The sequence below is a fragment of the Galleria mellonella genome, unplaced genomic scaffold (genome assembly GCF_026898425.1).
Source record: "Galleria mellonella isolate WM207_F2 unplaced genomic scaffold, CSIRO_AGI_GalMel_v1 utg63, whole genome shotgun sequence".
NCBI classification, from domain to species: domain Eukaryota; kingdom Metazoa; phylum Arthropoda; class Insecta; order Lepidoptera; family Pyralidae; genus Galleria; species Galleria mellonella.
This window is the reverse complement of record NW_026442130.1, coordinates 3,427,459-3,446,290: the sequence shown is the minus strand read 5'-3', so window position 1 is coordinate 3,446,290 and position 18,832 is coordinate 3,427,459. Positions and strand designations below refer to the sequence as shown.

At 35.2% G+C, this 18,832-nt stretch overlaps 2 protein-coding genes across 4 annotated transcripts in view; one reads left to right on the top strand and one right to left on the bottom strand.

Moving 5' to 3' along the window:
* Positions 1-18,832, bottom strand: part of LOC113520068 (hemicentin-2-like) — a 358,904-nt gene that overhangs the window by 226,748 nt on the left and 113,324 nt on the right. The gene's annotated exons all lie outside the window — the stretch shown is intronic.
* Positions 1-18,832, top strand: part of LOC113519340 (synaptic vesicle glycoprotein 2B-like) — a 35,825-nt gene that overhangs the window by 16,286 nt on the left and 707 nt on the right. For both annotated transcript variants that reach the window (XM_052899975.1, XM_052899976.1), the window contains exons 3-9: positions 5,531-5,693; positions 7,408-7,589; positions 8,935-9,119; positions 9,642-9,823; positions 12,016-12,169; positions 14,192-14,466; positions 15,948-16,075. In XM_052899975.1, the coding sequence (XP_052755935.1) occupies positions 5,531-5,693; positions 7,408-7,589; positions 8,935-9,119; positions 9,642-9,823; positions 12,016-12,169; positions 14,192-14,466; positions 15,948-16,075 (1,269 nt within the window). The remainder of the gene's footprint in view (positions 1-5,530; positions 5,694-7,407; positions 7,590-8,934; positions 9,120-9,641; positions 9,824-12,015; positions 12,170-14,191; positions 14,467-15,947; positions 16,076-18,832) is intronic.

The window sequence follows — 18,832 nt, the reverse complement described above, 5'->3', positions numbered from 1 at the left end:
TAACTGCTAAGGCCTCTCCCTTACTCTCGATTGCCACTGCCCATCGGTGTGTTAAGTAAGCTAAAAGATCACCAGCCGAACGTCCCTGTCGAAAGCCGTACTGGCGATCACAGATCAGCTGGTGCTCTTCTAGGTACCGGAGCAGTTGACGGTTAATGATGGATTCCATAACCTTCGAGAATAAGGAAGTGATAGCTATGGGCCTATAGTTAGCTGGATCTGAGCGATCTCCCTTTTAGGGATCGGATGCACCAGAGCAGTCTTCCAAAACTTTGGGACTATGCCCGATGAGTAGCTAAGCCGAAAAAGACGCGTAAGAACCGGAGCCAACTCTGGTGCGCACGTCCTAAGCACAATTGGAGGAATACCATCGGGCCCACTCGACTTATGGATTTCGAGGGAGAAAAGTGCTCTACGCACTGAGCTATGCGTGAATTTAATGTCAGGCATAGAGCTCCTACAACACGTGATGGTCGGTGGTGATTTCATCCCGTCATCCAATGTCGAGTTTGACGCAAAGATGGATCCAAGAAGATCGGCCTTTTCCTTAGCGTTCTGGGCCAACGAGTCATCCTCCCTGCGCAATGGTGGAAAAGATGACTTACAGAAATTCCCTTGTGCAGCTTTGGCAAGAGACCAGAAAGCTCGAGTCCCAGAGGGCAAACTAGCCAATCTCTTGCCAATTCTACTAATATGCTCTGACTTCGCTGTGGCTATAACTCTTTTGAAAGACCTAGAGGCAGAGTTATACTTCTTTTTGAGAGCACTGGTGTTAGGATCTCGCGACGCCACACCTTTAGCCCAGGTTAGGAAGCACTCCTGTTTCAGACGAGATGCTGTTCTACAAGAGGCTCCATACCAGGGCTGGGATTTCCCGCCGACGGGCACCACAGAGTTAGGAATAAATAATTCCATTCCCTGAAGCACCACATCAGCAATGGAATCGGCAATGGCGTCAGGATCATCCAGTGTGAAGCAAACCCGCCTCCATGGGTAAGATGCGAAAAAAATCCGCATCTCATCCCAGTCCGCTGACCTGTAGTGCCAGACACGACGTCTACCCGTGGAACGTGGTGGAATCGGACTCATGAGAGGCACCTCGCTCCGCACCAGACTGTGATCCGACGATCCAAGCGGAGCTTCGACGGAAATCACATAGTTGTCTGGGTGGGTGGTCAGCAGAAGGTCCAACAGTGAAGGTGAATGGTCCAACACATCAGGTATTCGCGTAGGCGAGGAAACAAGCTGCGTCAGACCATAAGCCAAAGCAAAGTCATGAACAGATCTTCCCGCATAGTCGGTTGTACGTGAACCAAGCCATTCGGTATGGTGGGCATTAAAATCGCCAAGAATCACGACTTCGGCGGAAGGAATCTGTTCGAGCAGGGAATCTGTAGCCATTTGGACGTGCTCAATGAGTTGGTCGGTTTCGATGTTACCGCTGTGGGACCTGTATAGGCATGCATAGACGCGAGGATGGTCATTGCAGTCTACGCGCAGCCATAAAATAGACAGGTCCGTACCTTCAAGAGTTCCAAGGCGGCGACAGCAGATATCCTCTCTGACATACGCGCATACACCGGCACGCGAAACAAAACAATGTTCAAGTTTATAGCCCGGGTACGTCAGGTATGAAGTTTCGTTTGGAGAGGATATCTGTGTCTCCGTTAGAAAGAGCAATGCCGGCCGCGCCGTTTCTAGGTGGTGGTGGACAGCGTTTAGGTTAGAATGTAATCCCCTGATATTGCAGAAGCTCACATTGAGCGAAGGGGATGCCGTAGAAATCTTGCTCCGTTTGCCCTTGGTTCCAAAGAGCGGAATTTTGCCCCCCAGAATACGCAGGGCAGCCCGAGCGTGGTTGCTCGAGAGAGGATTCTCCAGCAACATGGTTACTGGTACCTCCCTGGGGTATGCTATTTTTTTTTAATTCCACTGCCATGGTTGCGTGTTGTAAGATAGGGGGACGGGGTTGGGGAAAGGATTTTAGGAATAGGAAAGGGATGGGTGTGGGATGGGTATGGGATGGGCCTCCGGACTCCCTCACTCACCGTACGGAATGTGATCGCACTGAAAGTGCAACCACTTAGCGTCGGTATTCTGTGAGGGTGTGGTACTTCCCCGGTCGAGCCGGCCCATTCATGCTGCAATACCATATGGTATTACAGCGTGGCTCTACCACCTAAATTATAGTATTAAATTTGTATAATTTTATACTCATTTGTATTTATAAAACATTTATTTTAGATTATTTTATTTCAATTTTATTAATTAAATATTTAAAATTATTTTGACAGTGATTTGAATTTCACTACAATTTCAGTAGAAATGAAAATTGCATGAAAATTAAAAGAAATTATTAGAAATTTCCTTATGTTGTCCAGGCACTAATGCTGTTGTTAAAAGGGTATTTTCACTAGGGAATGATTATTGGAACAGTTACAATGAGAAGTCGCAACTTTCTGTAAAAACATTATCTGCCGTCTTAACAGTCAAATTTAATATGCAAAATGAAAGTTGTTCGGATGTGGCTACATTATTAGACAAAGGTCCTCATTTAGAAAAAATATCCACTCTGAAGAAAAATATGTTTTTAAAGGAAAATAAAGTTTTTATCATTTTTTCTTCTTTTTTTCACATATGAAATACTTTCAAACTCTCTACTCTACTCTACTCTTTTTGACACAAAAAATAGTTGGTCACCTTATTACTTACTTCAACATCATCATCATCATATCAGCCTTTAACTGTCCACTGTTGAATATAAGCCTCCTCCTTGGAATATCTAACTTAAAAACTGGTTTATGTTTTATTTTGATATATTATTTACAAGTGATCTATTTACAAAAAGCCAAAGCCTTGGGTAATATGGATAAAATAAAAATGCATGTATCGTCATGTCGTCATGTCGTGTAAACAAGCTTTTCCATTCGGTTGCATTTTTTTTTATATATTTTATGTTACACATACGGAATGGTCCCGTAGAGATTTTATAAAAATCAGTAGTACAGTTTTGTCACAATTGAAATCGACATTCCTGTGGGACACAATATTTAATTAATATTTCTTATATATGTTCTAATATTGTTGTAATATTAATATTTCGAGGGGAAGGGATTGCTAATAATGGGATCTAACAGCTCCATTACTAACAATATACCCTGTCAGGTCGACCTCCACGTGGTTCCCCCTGGAAACGATCGTGGTTAATTCTTGTGAAATTCGTCACGATGGGCTAACTGACCTGCTTTCATCCTCACCTGTCATCTATCACTGGTGCCCCGCCAGCATATACCGATAGCGCAGGCGGGGCAACCATTCCATTATCATCAATAAAAAAAAAATATTAATATTTCATTGAATAGTAACATTTATAAAAAAGCTAATTCATTCGATACCATTATTTTTGCGATATAAAATGTGGAAACTGATAATTTTATTGAATTTTATTCTATTAAGAGACTCCCATTCAATTATTGTACTTTGGACGTGACAACTGTCTGAAAAGAACACGTCATGACATGTTCGTTCTCTGTAGCTACAGAAACTGGCACGGAAATTAAGTGACTACGCTCATTTGTCTTTTATACTGGGTGGAGGTTGACTGGAACAGATAAAGTAAAGAATCTATTCCATCTGTTCTTGTTACAGTAAGTAAATCTTACATTTTACAAAATAACAGCCTGTTCCGAAATAACATTATGTTATATCGAAATATCGTTTTAATAATGATATTGTTTTAGAGCAGATAATAGCTGCTATATCTTTTTAATACAGGTTATCTCTATAATCCATGTGCTAAATATAACAGTAAAAGAATAGCATGTTTCCCCTAATGTTTAATAAAAATCACCCCTAGTACAGACAATGTTAATATAGCAATATCTATATATTTTTCAGTTACAATGTACGTATACTGGTCTAATAACGAATATCTTAAAAGTCTGTTATCCAAAAAATAATATTGGATAACAGATTTTTAACATATTCGAAAATAGATATCCGACCGATATGAGTGATATCAAAATGGATAATGATCTTTTTTCTGTTATCATTGCCCAGGATAACCTAATATATAGATATCAGATCGGTATCCATATTACGCATGCATAGTCTGTACAGACAATTTACTATAGTAAATTACTATCAAGTTTTTTTTTTATAGAACTTAAAATGGCAAACAAGCTGACGGTCCACCTGATGGAAAGTGGTAACCGTCGCCTATAGACATGAGCAGTACCATGGTATGTCCATACAGAGTATACTGTTTCGCTCATGATACCCCCCATGCGTTGTCATTCCTGAGCACTCAGGTGTTATTCCTCCGTACTCAGTAAATTCACGCCATACCCCACCCTTCAAACCGAAACACAGCCATGCAAACACAACTGCTTTACGGTTGAAACACGAATGGGACAGAGACCCAAGCAATCGACTTTTGTACAAAGTCTCCCTCTGATAGAGGTTCCTAAGGTAGTATACTCGTATAGTATTCGATAGTTACGCGACGATGCGTTTTGATTTATGGGGTAGTAATCTATCCTGCGTATACGAAAACGATATGTAGTATAGTTTACGACAGTCGCATAACTCTCGATTACTACAACCACTTTAGAAACTTGATAGTAATCTATTGTTATAAATTGTTCGTAAAAACTTATGGTAGCGTGCAGGTGGGGAATAGTAACTATCTCTTTTTAACACATATTACTTCCGTATGCTAGAAACGAGAAGAGCATGTTTCGTGTTTAGTTAGGTCGAAGCGATCGGTTGTGGAACAGGCATTATGGTTTCTTCGGAACAGTTTTATTTTTTGAAACCAGTTGTATTTGAATTTTCTACTACATATGCCTCACCTACTACCTGATAATTAATTCACACCTGAATTATTTACATACGAGTATAATGTTAAATTTAACGTGCTTTACACCTTTGCTCCATTAAAGTCTAACTTAAGAAACTTCCTACATAGGAAAATCGACTAGAAACATTATTGATTGCAAAAAAGTTTTTATCACAATTTGTGTAGATATTTACATTAAAATACAAAAAATTTAAATAGAGAATACTGAAATTATGGAACACATAAAAAAAAATTAAAAATATTCTTAGTCGATGCCAAATTATTTAAAAAATACATTTTATTGGACAATAAAAGAAACTTAAATTATATGAACTATTATGTTAACATATAAATGAAGATTATATTTAAATATATGTACATTTATTTCTATTACATTTACTACATTATATTACATTATATTACATTTATTTACTTTCAATCATTTTAAAAGAAGACTTTTAAATTGTAATTTTTTTTTATTTTACTTTTTACAAACAACTAAGTATAGTGTAGAGATTATTTTAGGGAGTATCATAGCTTCTGAATATAGTTCATGCTCAGTTTCTTGCGGCTGGTATTGTGAAACTATGCATCTAAATTATAAGTTATTTACCATAAATAGATTTGCCAATTTTTAACCGGTATTTGTTTTCAGACTAATGTAATGTGTATTTTCCTATTTAATTTCAGGCATGTTATTTTCGTCGATCGTTGCTGGCTTTCTGACTGACACGTTTGGGAGAAAAATATTTATACACACAGGTTACGGGGGCATTTTTATATTCACCGTAATAGGGGGTTCGAGTCAAAATTACGAGGTGCTCGTTACAGCGAAATTCTTTGAAGGCATGTTGTGAGTATACACGTAAATTATTGTTTACATAAAAATATTGAGTGTTTTTATTTATGCAACTTAGGATAGCAAACAAGCTGACGGTCCACCTGATGGAAAGTGGTAACCGTCGTCTATAGACATGTGCAGTACCATGGACATAACAGAGTATACTGTTTTGCCCATGATAACCCCCATGCGTTGCCTTTCTTGAGGACTCAGGTGTTCACTGTTATGTCCATGGTAGATATTGCTCATGTTTATAGGCAACGGTTTCCACTTTCCATCAGATGGGCCGTCAGCTTATTTGCCATTATAATTAACACAAAAAAGTAATGTATAAAAAATATTTTATCAATAATTAAAAAAACATTGCATCGTTCGTTCTAATACAATTTACAAGAAAGTAGAATTATATTCCATTAAGTAAATAATAACATATCATAATCGTAATTTCTTAAATCACAGCCGCGGATTTACTTACCTGCTTAATTAATACCGCGTATCTAAACACAAGCCCCAATTACGTGACATCTAACATAAAATATGTATGAGATTACGTACATAAGAGAAGTAATGTTGAGCTACATTACCGAATGTCTCCATCGCCATATGTCTGAAGCACATTGATTAATGTACACCCACACGCTTCAAATTACTTTCCTAACTTTCAGATGACTCAATCTGCGAAATGTCAGTCGCTAGACTTTTTCGTATTCTCCGAACGCTTGTTATTTTTTGTAAGACGTCTGTTCATTGTGTGTGTTTGATGTGATATCAAATGATAATTTCCAATGAACAAAGTTTTTTTTTAACCGATTCTCAAAAAGCGGTTATCAGTTCTTTTCTGTATACACTCTATGCTATAACGTAGACAATACTGTATTTATTTTGACAATTTGACGAATTTATCGATAACGTTGGTGGTCTAGCGGCTAATCACACCACTTTGCGTTCTGATGGTCGCGGGTTCGATTCTTGCACAATACATACATATTTCACAAATCCTTCACAGAATGGGCCACCCCTTCCTTTCCTGTAGATGTCGTTAGAGGCGACTAAGGGAACTTAATGATTGAGAGATAGGCAGCAGCGTTTCCTTTTATCTCTAAAAGCCTAACTACGATTGCTAACTCTTCTGCCAAGCGTGGCAAAATTACTGGTAAAACTCCCCTTACGGGGAAGGCTTATGTTCAGGCGTATGTGGCTGAAATAATAATGATGACATTCATAAGTATGTCTATTTATATAGGTTTGGTTTACTATCTATATATAATATGGTACATATTATAAGTCTATAAATACATACATATGTAATGTAAATAAGTGTCCTAATATCAAGTACTTACAAGCATTTCTTAACTAAATAACTAAGTAAATTATGTAATAAATGAACAATACTCGTATTTCATAAATTACCTAAACGTTTTGGATGTTCTAAACATTACCTAAGTTTGTTGTTGCATTGTGCAGAATACCGGATTATATAAATTGTTGATAATATATTGTTATGATTTGAAGGGTGGGATATGGCGTGAATTTACAGGGTATAGAGGAATAATATCTGAATCCTCAGGAATGGGGGTATCATGGGCGAAACAGTATACTCTGTTATGTCCATGGTACTGTTCATGTCTATAGGCGACGGTTACCACTTACCATCAAGTGGGCCGTCAGCTTGTTTGTCATTCTAAGTAGTATAAAAAAATATATATATACATAAATATGTTATTAGGTTTGCAGCGTCATTCAGTGCTTGCGTGACATACACAGCTGAGTTTTGTCATAATGGCATCAGAGACAGAGTCCTAATGGTACAGTCGTCGTTCATTGGAGTCGCCCAGGTTGTAATTGCCTTATTATCTTGGGGCATATTGAAGCAGGAATGGACATACAGCTTATTTAACGGGTATTTTGGTAAGTAGTATTTTTTTGTAATTATTTATGTCGATTTTACCCATGATTTTAAATTTGGGGATGGCCGACTAGTTTCGGACTCAATAGGAGCCCTTATTTATGAAGTGGTTCACGGCTGTGTCGCGAGCAGTACTGCGTAACCAGCGTGCTGTTAGTGACGGTGGGACCGAAATTTGACAAAATCCGATATAAATAATTAAAATATAATATGACTCACGATAGTTATTGTTTAACAAGTCATTATTATTTCAGCCGTTATTCGTCTACTGCTTAGTTAGTATATTTAGTGAATTAAATAAGCCTCAATTAATTAAATTATAGTAAATATATTTACATATTTTATAATATTATAAAGAATATCATGTGACATCACTAGACTAACGGGCAACGTATGAAGAGTATCATGGGCGACACATTATAATACTCTGTTGTGTCCACGGTACTGTTCATGTGTATAGGTAATTTGCATAAGAAAAACTATTTAATCGATTTTGGTTGAAATTTGAAAAAAAATCCAAATCGGTTTATAAGTCACGAATTTCTGAGAAACATAAAAAAATGCCAGCGAATTGAGCACCTTTTTCCTTTTTTTTTGAAGTCCATTGATAAATAAGGAAAATCAAAAATAAAATTAAGCCCGATATTTTGAATAGGATAGAATAGAAACAATATTTATTCCAATAGTCTTGTTTAGAAGCTCTTTTAAATAGTCAATTTTTTATAATTGTACTACTGGGTTCGGAATGTTGTTATCTGCTGTAAAAGAACCCCCAAATTACTCTTTTCAAATTATTATGTACAAGACAATTTTACATTTGCATGTGTACTGTGATTGTAATAAGAATTAAGTTCTATTTATATATATTATTGAATGGAAAATAAACAGTCAGTGAGCAGACCAGTCTCTACAAGCAGCACTCGTTCACGAGTATGACGAATGAGCTAACCGTCATATATTAGGGGTGTCAATGACCTGGCCCATCACTATATCTCTTTGCATATTAATAATGATCTCTTATAATACGAAGAGCAGAGATAGATCACTACTGTAAGGGTGTAAAGGTGAATAAATGGGAAGAAGGGATTGTTAGTAATGGGGAGGTTAGTCTCCATCGCTATCAATATACCTTATCAGGTCGACCTCCACTCGGTTCCTCCTGGAAACCATCGTGACTAATTTATCGTCGAATTCGTCACGATGGGCTAACTGACCTGCCTTTGCATCCTCACCAATCATCTCTCACTGGTGCCCCACAAGTGTATACCGATAGCACAGGTGGGGTTATCATTCCATTATCATCCATCAAAATAAAAAAGGTGAATAAGTAACAATTTTTAATTTCAGTTTTAAACACATGGAATTTCTACATCCTCATAATGTCGCTGTGGTCATTGTCCGGTTTCCTTCTGTATCTATTTTTGCCGGAAAGTCCAAAATATTTGGTAATGCAAAAGAGGTATTCAGAAGCGAGGAAAATTTTAATAAGAATATACAAGACAAACACTGGAAATCCTGCAGAAATGTATCCTGTAAGTTTTCCATTTTACAAATATGATATAATTAAAGATTGTTTCCCACAAATAAACCGACTTTACTAATATAATAGAATCAAAAACAATGATTTTTAGAATTTTTGTCTGTTTGTCTGTTTGTATGTACGTTTGTGCACGCTAATCTCAAAAATGGCTTAACCGACCTGAATGCAATTGCCACTAATTCATTGCGGGTTGCTCCACTTAACATCAAGAGTCTGTTTTATTTCAATCGGTTCATAAATAAAAATGTTATATTAATCTAAAGAGTCACTAATGAAAAGCTATAAAATAACCGATCAGTTAAAGTAAAAGCTATAGAATAACTGATCAGTTAAATTGGCTGAAACTTTTTTTATTATAACTATTTATATTTTCGAAAATTCCGTCTACTCATGCGAAGCCAGGTCAGATCGCTAGATTTTTTTATATATCTCTGCAAATAATGAAATAAAATAAATTGTTTTATTTTGTAGGCTAACAAAAAAAAATAATTCATGATAAAATATTTTTTAACAGTTCAAGGATATATGGAAAAATCAAAGTAAAGTTGGGAATAAAACAAATGCAATTCCAGAAAAGAAGTCAGCACTCTCCCATCAAATCGTCGAGGGCCTACATAACATAAAACCTATGTTCCACAAACCTTTAGTGATGTACTTGGCAATGATATGTACTATGAATTTTATTACTATGGCATTGTAAGTACATGGCATCATCATCATCATCATGATCGTCATTTCAGCCGTTATTTATTATTAAAATCTATATTAATTTTCACAAAATTACTAAATTGTCTTCTAGTATATAAATTACTGTATCCTACGATTTTACCTGCGCAAATCAGTATATAAAGCATATTTTTATTTATTTTATACAACTTAGAATGGCAAACAAGCTGATAGTCCACCTGATGGAAAGTGGTAACCGTCGCCTATAGACATGAGCAGTACCATGGACATAACAGAGTATACTGTTTCACCCATGATACCCCCCATGCGTTGCCATTCCTGAAGACTGAGGTGTTATTCCTCTGTACCCAGTAAATTCACGCCATATCCCCCCCTTCAAACCGAAACAAAGTAATGCAAACAAAACTGCTTCACGGTTGAAACACGAATGGGACAGAGGTGCCCAAGCAATCGACTTTTGTACAAAGTCTCTTTCTGGTTGCATGCATGTGCTAAGTTAAGATATAACTAGAGAATACAATCCCGGGATTTCTAATGACAAAGGCAATGGGCCATTACATATGCAGCCATAATAATTATATATAAATTTATTATATAAATTAAAACAAATAATAAAAAAAAATTAATGACTACAAATGCAAAAATATAAAATTACGTCATCATTAATCAATTGTAATACAAGATTTTAATCTAATAATATATATAATATAGAAAAAATCGTTTTGATAGAAAGTCAATGATATAATTTTATTTATTGCATCTGTGGTCAATAAATAAAATTATATAATCAATCTGTGGTCAAAAATTATTTTTAATGATTTGATTTAATTTATATAATAAATTTATACATAATTATTATAGCTGCATATGTAACGGGCTATTGCTTTTATCATTGGGGAACCCAGAATTGTATTCTCTAAGCATTGCATAGCTGTGTAACAAATTTTATTCAAATCCATTAAGTACTCTTTACTTTAATGAGTAATGAACATCCATCCACACTTACGAACTTTCGAATTTATAAAATTAATAGGATTAAAATATCCGAATATTAATTTACAGAAGCATCATAAGAATCTATCAAGACCACTCTCCACCATTAATTTGCTGCGTACAAAAGGGTCTATAATGCTCTTTATAAAATAATTAGGTTAATTTAACCTATTGTAATTTAATAATAATAATATTTATTTATTTATACATAACACAAGGCCCATTTTGTTATTTATAAATCTACTTAACCTATGTTAGTAAATGAGCGGTCGTGACGCTCTTGCATTGATAACCTGTCCCACCCAATATTTTAGCATGGGACAGTCCATTTTACCGGCAATTGTCTTCAGGACACTGTTTGAGCTAACATACCAACAGCCAAAAATTCATTTGCGCCGTATTGCGAAAAATCACCTGTACGCTCTCGTACAAACTACGTACGTGATGCACTACTACGAAGGGGTAGCCCCAACAGTGCCCCGAAGTTTCATATATATAAGGTTGTCAGAGTATCAGTTGAGAGAGTATCAGAGTGAAGCAGTTGTGTTTGCATGGCTGTGTTTCAGTTTGAAGGCTGGGATATAGCGTGAATTTACAGAGTACAGAGGAATAACACCTGAGTCCTCAGGAATGGCAACGCATGGGGGGGTATAATGGGCGAAACAGTATACTCTGTTATGTCCATGATACTGCTCATGTTTATAGGCGATGGTTACCACTTTCTATCAGGTAGGCCGTCAGCTTGTTTGCCATTCTAAGTTGTATAAAAAAAATATAAAATCATTGTTTACATAGTTAACGCCACGCATTTGTTGGTATATTTAAATTAAAATTATACTCTATAACGATTGGAAAATTATTGGATACAAAATCGTAACACTATAGCCTCCAGAAATGGCAGCCCATAATCACGGATGTCACAGTATATTCTGTGATATCCATGGTGCAATTCATGACTAAGGCCACGGTTAGCAGTTTTTCACGAGTTGTACAAAAAACATCAACTTCAATAGTGACAAAATAATTTATTTTGATTTGAAATAAATTTACTGAATCGATTTTGATAAAATTTCTATAGGTTCAATTTGAAAGTATATTCTTTCATATATAAAAGTATATAAATCGGTTTATAAATGATGGAGTTATTAGGTAACCGATATAAAGATAATCGAAATGAGTCCTTTTTTGAAAATGTTCCTTTTTATCAGGTACAACGTAGTACGACTGTGGTTTCCTCAAGTCTCGACAGTGGTGGAACATTACACCAGCACAAGGAACGAGGATTTGTGCGTCATGTTGGATGCGTATGCTAAGGATGAAAAGTTAAAAGTGTATAATGTAACAACCGAGGAGTGTATACCGGTGAGTATCAGAACAATCATCATCATCAATATAATAATATAAGTTTAGAATCATCATCATTTATATTAGAATATAGGTTCAGAATCATCATTATCAATATCATAATATAAGTTCATAATCATCATCATCTATATCATAATATAACTTCATAATCATCATCATCAATATCATAATATAAGTTTTGAATAAGCATTATCAATATTAAAATATAAGTTCAGAACCATCAATATCATAATATAAGTTCATAATCATCATCATCTATATCATAATATAAGTTTTGAATAATCATTATCAATATTAAAATATAAGTTCAGAACCATCAATATCATAATATAAGTTCATAATCATCATCATCTATATCATAATATAAGTTTTGAATAATCATTATCAATATTAAAATATAAGTTCAGAACCATCAATATCATAATATAAGTTCATAATCATCATCATCTATATCATAATATAAGTTCTGAATAATCATTATCAATATTAAAATATAAGTTCAGAACCATCAATATCATAATATAAGTTCATAATCATCATCATCTATATCATAATATAAGTTCATAATCACCATCATCTATATCATAATATAAGTTTTGAATAATCATTATCAATATTAAAATATAAGTTCAGAGTCATCATCGTCTATATCATAATATAAGTACAGAATCATCATCGTCTATATTAAAAATATAAGTTAATTTAATATCAGCCATTAACCATCCACTGTTGAACATAAGCCTCCCCTTTGGTGGGGTTTTGCCAGTAGTTACCACGCTTGACAGACGGATTAGCAACCGCCTTTAGGCTTTGGAGATGTTTTAAGACGCTGCTGCCCAACCCTCGCCCTCCCTTAGTTGCCTCTTATGACACCCATGGGAAAGAAGGGGTGGCTTATTCTATACTGGGACCATACGGCAATTACTTAAGTTACAGTGTATTGATTTTGCACGGTGATGCAAATCTGATGCATGGTTTACCTTGATACGACATCCAGTATTGGTTATTTCCTAACCCAATTAACACATGTATGAAGTTCTAGCAAAAGGTAGTGTGCGAAATATATATGTATACATATATATATCTTGTAATTATACTAAAACTATAAACAACTTTCCAATCCACTGACAAGTTGCTTAGATACGGTAAGCAACTTATGAGTTATTGTTACTCGCTCGTATGAATTACCATAAATTGTCCCATGCCCGAGAGGAGTTGGTGACTTGTGATACGGCTACAGGATACGCAGTTCAAGCGTCAATTCAAAATAACTCTAAATATGAATAGCACATAGATTACTGATCGTAATTAGAAGGTTGTAAGAAAATAAATAGAAAGTAATATTATGCAAAAAATGGCCGTGTGGTCCCAGTATATAATAGGCCGCCCCTTCTTTTCCCGTGGGTGTCGTAAGAGGCAACTAAGGAGGGAGAGGGATGGGCAGCAGCGCCCTCTTAAAACATCTCTAAAGCCTTAATGCGATTGGCAATCCGCCTGTTAAGCGTAGCAACTACTAGCAAAACCCCACCAAAGGGGGGACTGATGTCCAGCAGTGGACTGTTAAAGGCTTATATGATAATGATGAAGATAGGCTAAAATTCTATCTACTCATATGAAGCCGGGCCTGATTACTAGTATTATACTACCCCTTGTACAATGGATCGTGCTCAGAGGAATTGTTCAATATGATGCCCACGGCCATATTCTACCATCGTACGGCTCGCCATCGACAGGGAGTTTACCCTTATACTTTACAGCCTAAATGATCGCGTACAACGCAGTTTCAGAGATGTTTTCTCTCACGAACACTCAGATTATAGAATGAGCCGAGGTTTTCCTAAGAGACTACAGCATGGGGTTCTTCAAAAGAGGATAAAGAAGTTTTTTGAGGATCGGCAACGTGCGCGTTAAACCCCTGGTATTGCAGGCGTCCAAAAGCGCTATCATCAGGTGGTCCGTATGCTTGTTTGCCACCTCAGTGGTATAAGAAAAAAATTATATATTTCTTTTTTATTCCAGAATAAGAGCGGTGATGAGACATATACCAACAGTTTAATCATAGGCTGTGTATGTCTATTATCAATGATAGTAAGCAGTATTTTAGTCAACAAAGTTGGTAAAAAGGTGTTGATTATATCAGCAGGCGTTATATGTTGCTGTTCCACCTTGGGTATAAGATTCGCCAACTCCAAAACTATTGTAGTGGTACTGTTCGCCTTAGATACGTCGGTGTCACAAGCTATCATGGCATTAAACCAAGCTATTATTGTTGAAACCTTCCCAACTACGACTAGGTATGTTTTCCTTTTATTTATTTTACTGAAGGCTAAAACAAATTTGCCCCAATATGGAACTGTCATTGGAACACTTGTTCTGTAAAATTATATTTCGATTAGAAGTATTGATCACTTTACATGCTCTCTGACAAAATTCACAAGGACCGGAATGTATACTACATGTAAATGTAAAATCTAGTTTCGTCGTGTGCTCCCGGTGTAGAATGGGCCACCCCTTCCTTTCCTGTGGGTGTCGTAAGAGGCGATTAAGGGAATTTTCATGGTCGAGGGATGGGAAGCACCATCCTTCTTAAAACACCAACAAAGTTATTGAATTTGTCAATCCAACTGCCAAAAGTAGCAACTATTGGTAAACCCCCCAAATAGGGAGAGGCCTATGTTCAACAGTGGGCAGTTAGCTGATATGTTGATGATGATTGTAAAATCTAAATCAATGTTTTAAAAAAAAACAATTTTTGTTGTAACTTTCCGACTTGGGATTTATCCTGTAAATGCATGGTAACAAGAGAATAAAGAAATAAAATAAATATTTTCCAAATTAAAGTAATTTATAAATTAATGAATGAATTATTAATTTGGTAACTAATAATTAAGGAGCCATGTTTTAAATTTAAACATAAATAGTTGCTACGGGTTCTCATCGACTCATTAACTTTTTAAAGGTAATTTTCAAATGACTGTATTTAGGAAAATAAAAAATTCATGATTAAATATAGAGTTTACTTTAAATTATTTTATTATAAACATTCTCTCATCTAAAAATAAACTAAAATAGCTGATTTATTTTTAACAATCACTACCAGGGTATATTTAGGTGTACGCTTAGTCTAATAGACACCATTGGAACATGACACCATAATTAGAGGCTTTAATGGCTCCATAATCACTTTTACATCGACGAGACTGTAGATAAACGCGCTCTAATTTCATAAAAAAAAGTTTATTTTTTTTTTTATAAAATTCTACTAAGACGAGGAACGCAGCACTTTTTTTTAACCGACTATAGAAAAGGGGAGATTCTTAATTCGGTTGTATTTGTTTGTTTGTTACCTCATAACTCCGCTTGCCGTGAACCGATTTGAAAAAATCTTTTTATCTTTAATTCTCCTTTTTTTATTTGATATTTATCTGAAATTTTCTCAAAATCGATTCAGCAGTTCAGTTTTTAAATCGAAATAACTGGTGGCCATGATTAAAGGCTGCTATTTATGCAACACGATTTAAAATTATGGGCTTTAAATTATATGAGGAAATTCACATAACCTGTATTAATAATAATAATAATAACTCATAGTTTATAGTTACATTATTAATTATACAAACTATTAATATTTTAAAAATACACATTAATTACAAAATACTAATTTAAATTATTCCATTATAAAATCTTTTGTCGTCAGGTATGCAGTGAAGAATACAGTTTTTACAATATGATTACTTATTGTCATTAATCTTTCATGAATTAATTTATTTTTCAGAACTCTAGGCGTGTCTATGATAATGATGGTGGGACGTATAGGAACCCTCGTCGGTAATGTCACATTTCCAATACTTTTAAACATGAGCTGCGAAATACCATTCTATACAATGTTTGGATTTATGATATGTAAGTACGCAAATATTGAAAGGTCATAAATTATTTAAAAAAATAAATATTAACACTTGTCAGAGTCAGACTTAGTATAAAAGTTTGCTGCATGGGTATATCTGTCCCACTCGTATTTCTGGCACGAAACAGCTGTGCTTTCTTAAGTGTGTATAGGTTTGAAGAGTGTAAAATTACAGAATACGTCTCAGTTCTCAGGAAAGACATTACAAGAGCGGTATAGGTATCATAGCACATTCTGTCATGTCTATAGACACGTTCCCATTTTGCTTAATAGATGATAAAGAAATAGTAAGCCTGCCTGGCTATACACTAGTGGAGAACAAACGAGAGATGTTAGGTGAAGAGGAAAGCAGGTCAGTTAGACTATCGTGACGAAATCAACTATAAATCAATTATGATGATTTTCAGGAGGAACCGTGAGGAGAACGAGTTGATATGGCATATTGCTAGCAATACGGTTGCTTCTCCCCATTACTAACAATTCCTTTTCCTCCACATTTCATTAGACGAGGCATCATCTTGTTTTTCATACTATATTACATACTGTGTTTCGGTTTGAAGCGTGAGATACATATGACAATAAATTTACAGGGTACAGAGGAACAACACTTTAGTCCTCAGGAATGGCAACACATGTGGGGGGGGGGTATTGGGGACGAAACAGTATGCTCTGTTTTGTCCATGGTATTGCTCATATCTATAGGTAACGGTTACCACTTTCTATCAGGTGTGTCGTCAGCTTATTTGCCATTCTAGGTTGCATAAAAAAAATACAAAAATATTGTCTAGTCTGTCAGAGACATTTGTCAACTGTCCTTTTGAATCCAACGCAGCAGAGAGCGAGCCTATCATCAGCTCTTATTTTTATACCATTGAGGTAACAAACGACAATACGATCCACCTGTACTCGGTTACCGTAGCTGTATAATACCAGGTAGTAACGCCTGTAATACCAGGGATATTACGCGCACGTTGCCGGTACTGAAGAAACCTCTTTAGCCCTTTTTTTGAAGAACTTCATGCTGTAGTCTCTTGGAAAAACCTCAACAGGGAGCTCACTTCGTAATCTTAACGTTCGTGGGAGTAAACATCTGTAAGATCGCACTGTACGCGACCATCTAGACTTTGAAGTATGGGGGTGAAATCCCTGTCGCTGGCGAGAGTTTGGAAATTTGCTTTATTAATGGCGTCTCCGTTACCGGAGAATTAGTCGACCTTATTCGAACACTCGGCTTTGCTTGCGATCTATAAGACGAGGTATACGCATATACGTATTACGTTAATACAAGGTCATCGTCATTAATTATATTTAGCTGTACAAACCTTTCTAATTATACAAGATAATTCCCATTCATAATAACATTCAAAAGGAATTTTCCCGGGAACCTACTTATCACTATAAATGGGTAATATGGAGTTAAAGGGCGTACTGAGTTATTTTTATCTCAAAGCAGTTCCGTTTTAGTATTACTGTTATGGGGGTGTATGTATGGATATATAATTCTACAGATATGTATACAGAGGTTTATGTGTATATTTGTATTAAACGAGTAGAATGTAAAGGGTTAAATAAATGTATTTTGTTTATATTGTTACGGCGTTTCATATATAAAATGCCTGTAGATCGACACAGAGCCACCAGTAAGCCTATTTAAAAAAAATACTTTCCAATTATCTGTTGAGTAAACAAAATCAATATTTTTTTATGCAACATAGAATTGTAAACAAGCTGACGGCCCACCTGATGGAAAGTGGTAATCGTTACCTATAGACATGAGCAGTACCATAGACATAACAGAGTATACTGTTTCGCCCATGATACCCCCCATGCGTTGCCATTCCTGAGAACTCAGGTATTGTTCCTTTATACTCTGTAAATTCACTGCCATATCCCACCCTTCAAACCGAAACACAGCCATGCAAACACAACTGCTTCACGGTAGAAACACGAATGGGTCAATCTCTCGCTAGCTTCAAAACCTCTGTTAAAGCCCATTATCTCTCCCTTTAAGTAACTATTTTTTCCCATGTTCTATCTTCATCTTCCAGTGTCACTCTCTCCTGTTGTATGTGTACTTTTAATTTTGTGTATGTTTATGTATGTATTTGTTTATGTATATATATATATATATATATATATATATATATATATATATATATATGTATGTATGTACATATATATGTATATATCTTTGTATATATTTGTTTGTATATAATAATACTAATATAATAGTGCGCCACCTACCCTTTATTTTTCTTTGTTTTCTCAATGTTCTCTACCCAAAGGTTGTCTGGAAGAGATTGCTTAGCGATAAGGCCGCCTTTTTTATCATTTCTTATTACAGTTAAATGTGTTTACTATTTTATAAATGGTTCAATAAAGTGTACATAAATAAATAAATAAATAAATGGGTCATAGGTACCCAAGCAAACGACTTTTGTACAAAGTGCCCCTCTAGTAAAATATATCAGTTAATATAATATATACATAAATATTTAAGTGATGGCTAATCATATAAAAGTGTAAATTTAAGCTATTTATTGTTGTATATATGTTAATATTATATAAAGCCACCATGTTTTACAACATTTACTTTAAGAGAAAGGATTAATAATTTACTGTAATAATTAATATTTTTTTACAGTTTTTTAAGTATTTATTTATTATATGTACATATTTCCATTCATGATGATGATTTATGATGTACATATGTTATTTATAAGCCAGGTAGTCCCAGTACATAATAGGCCATT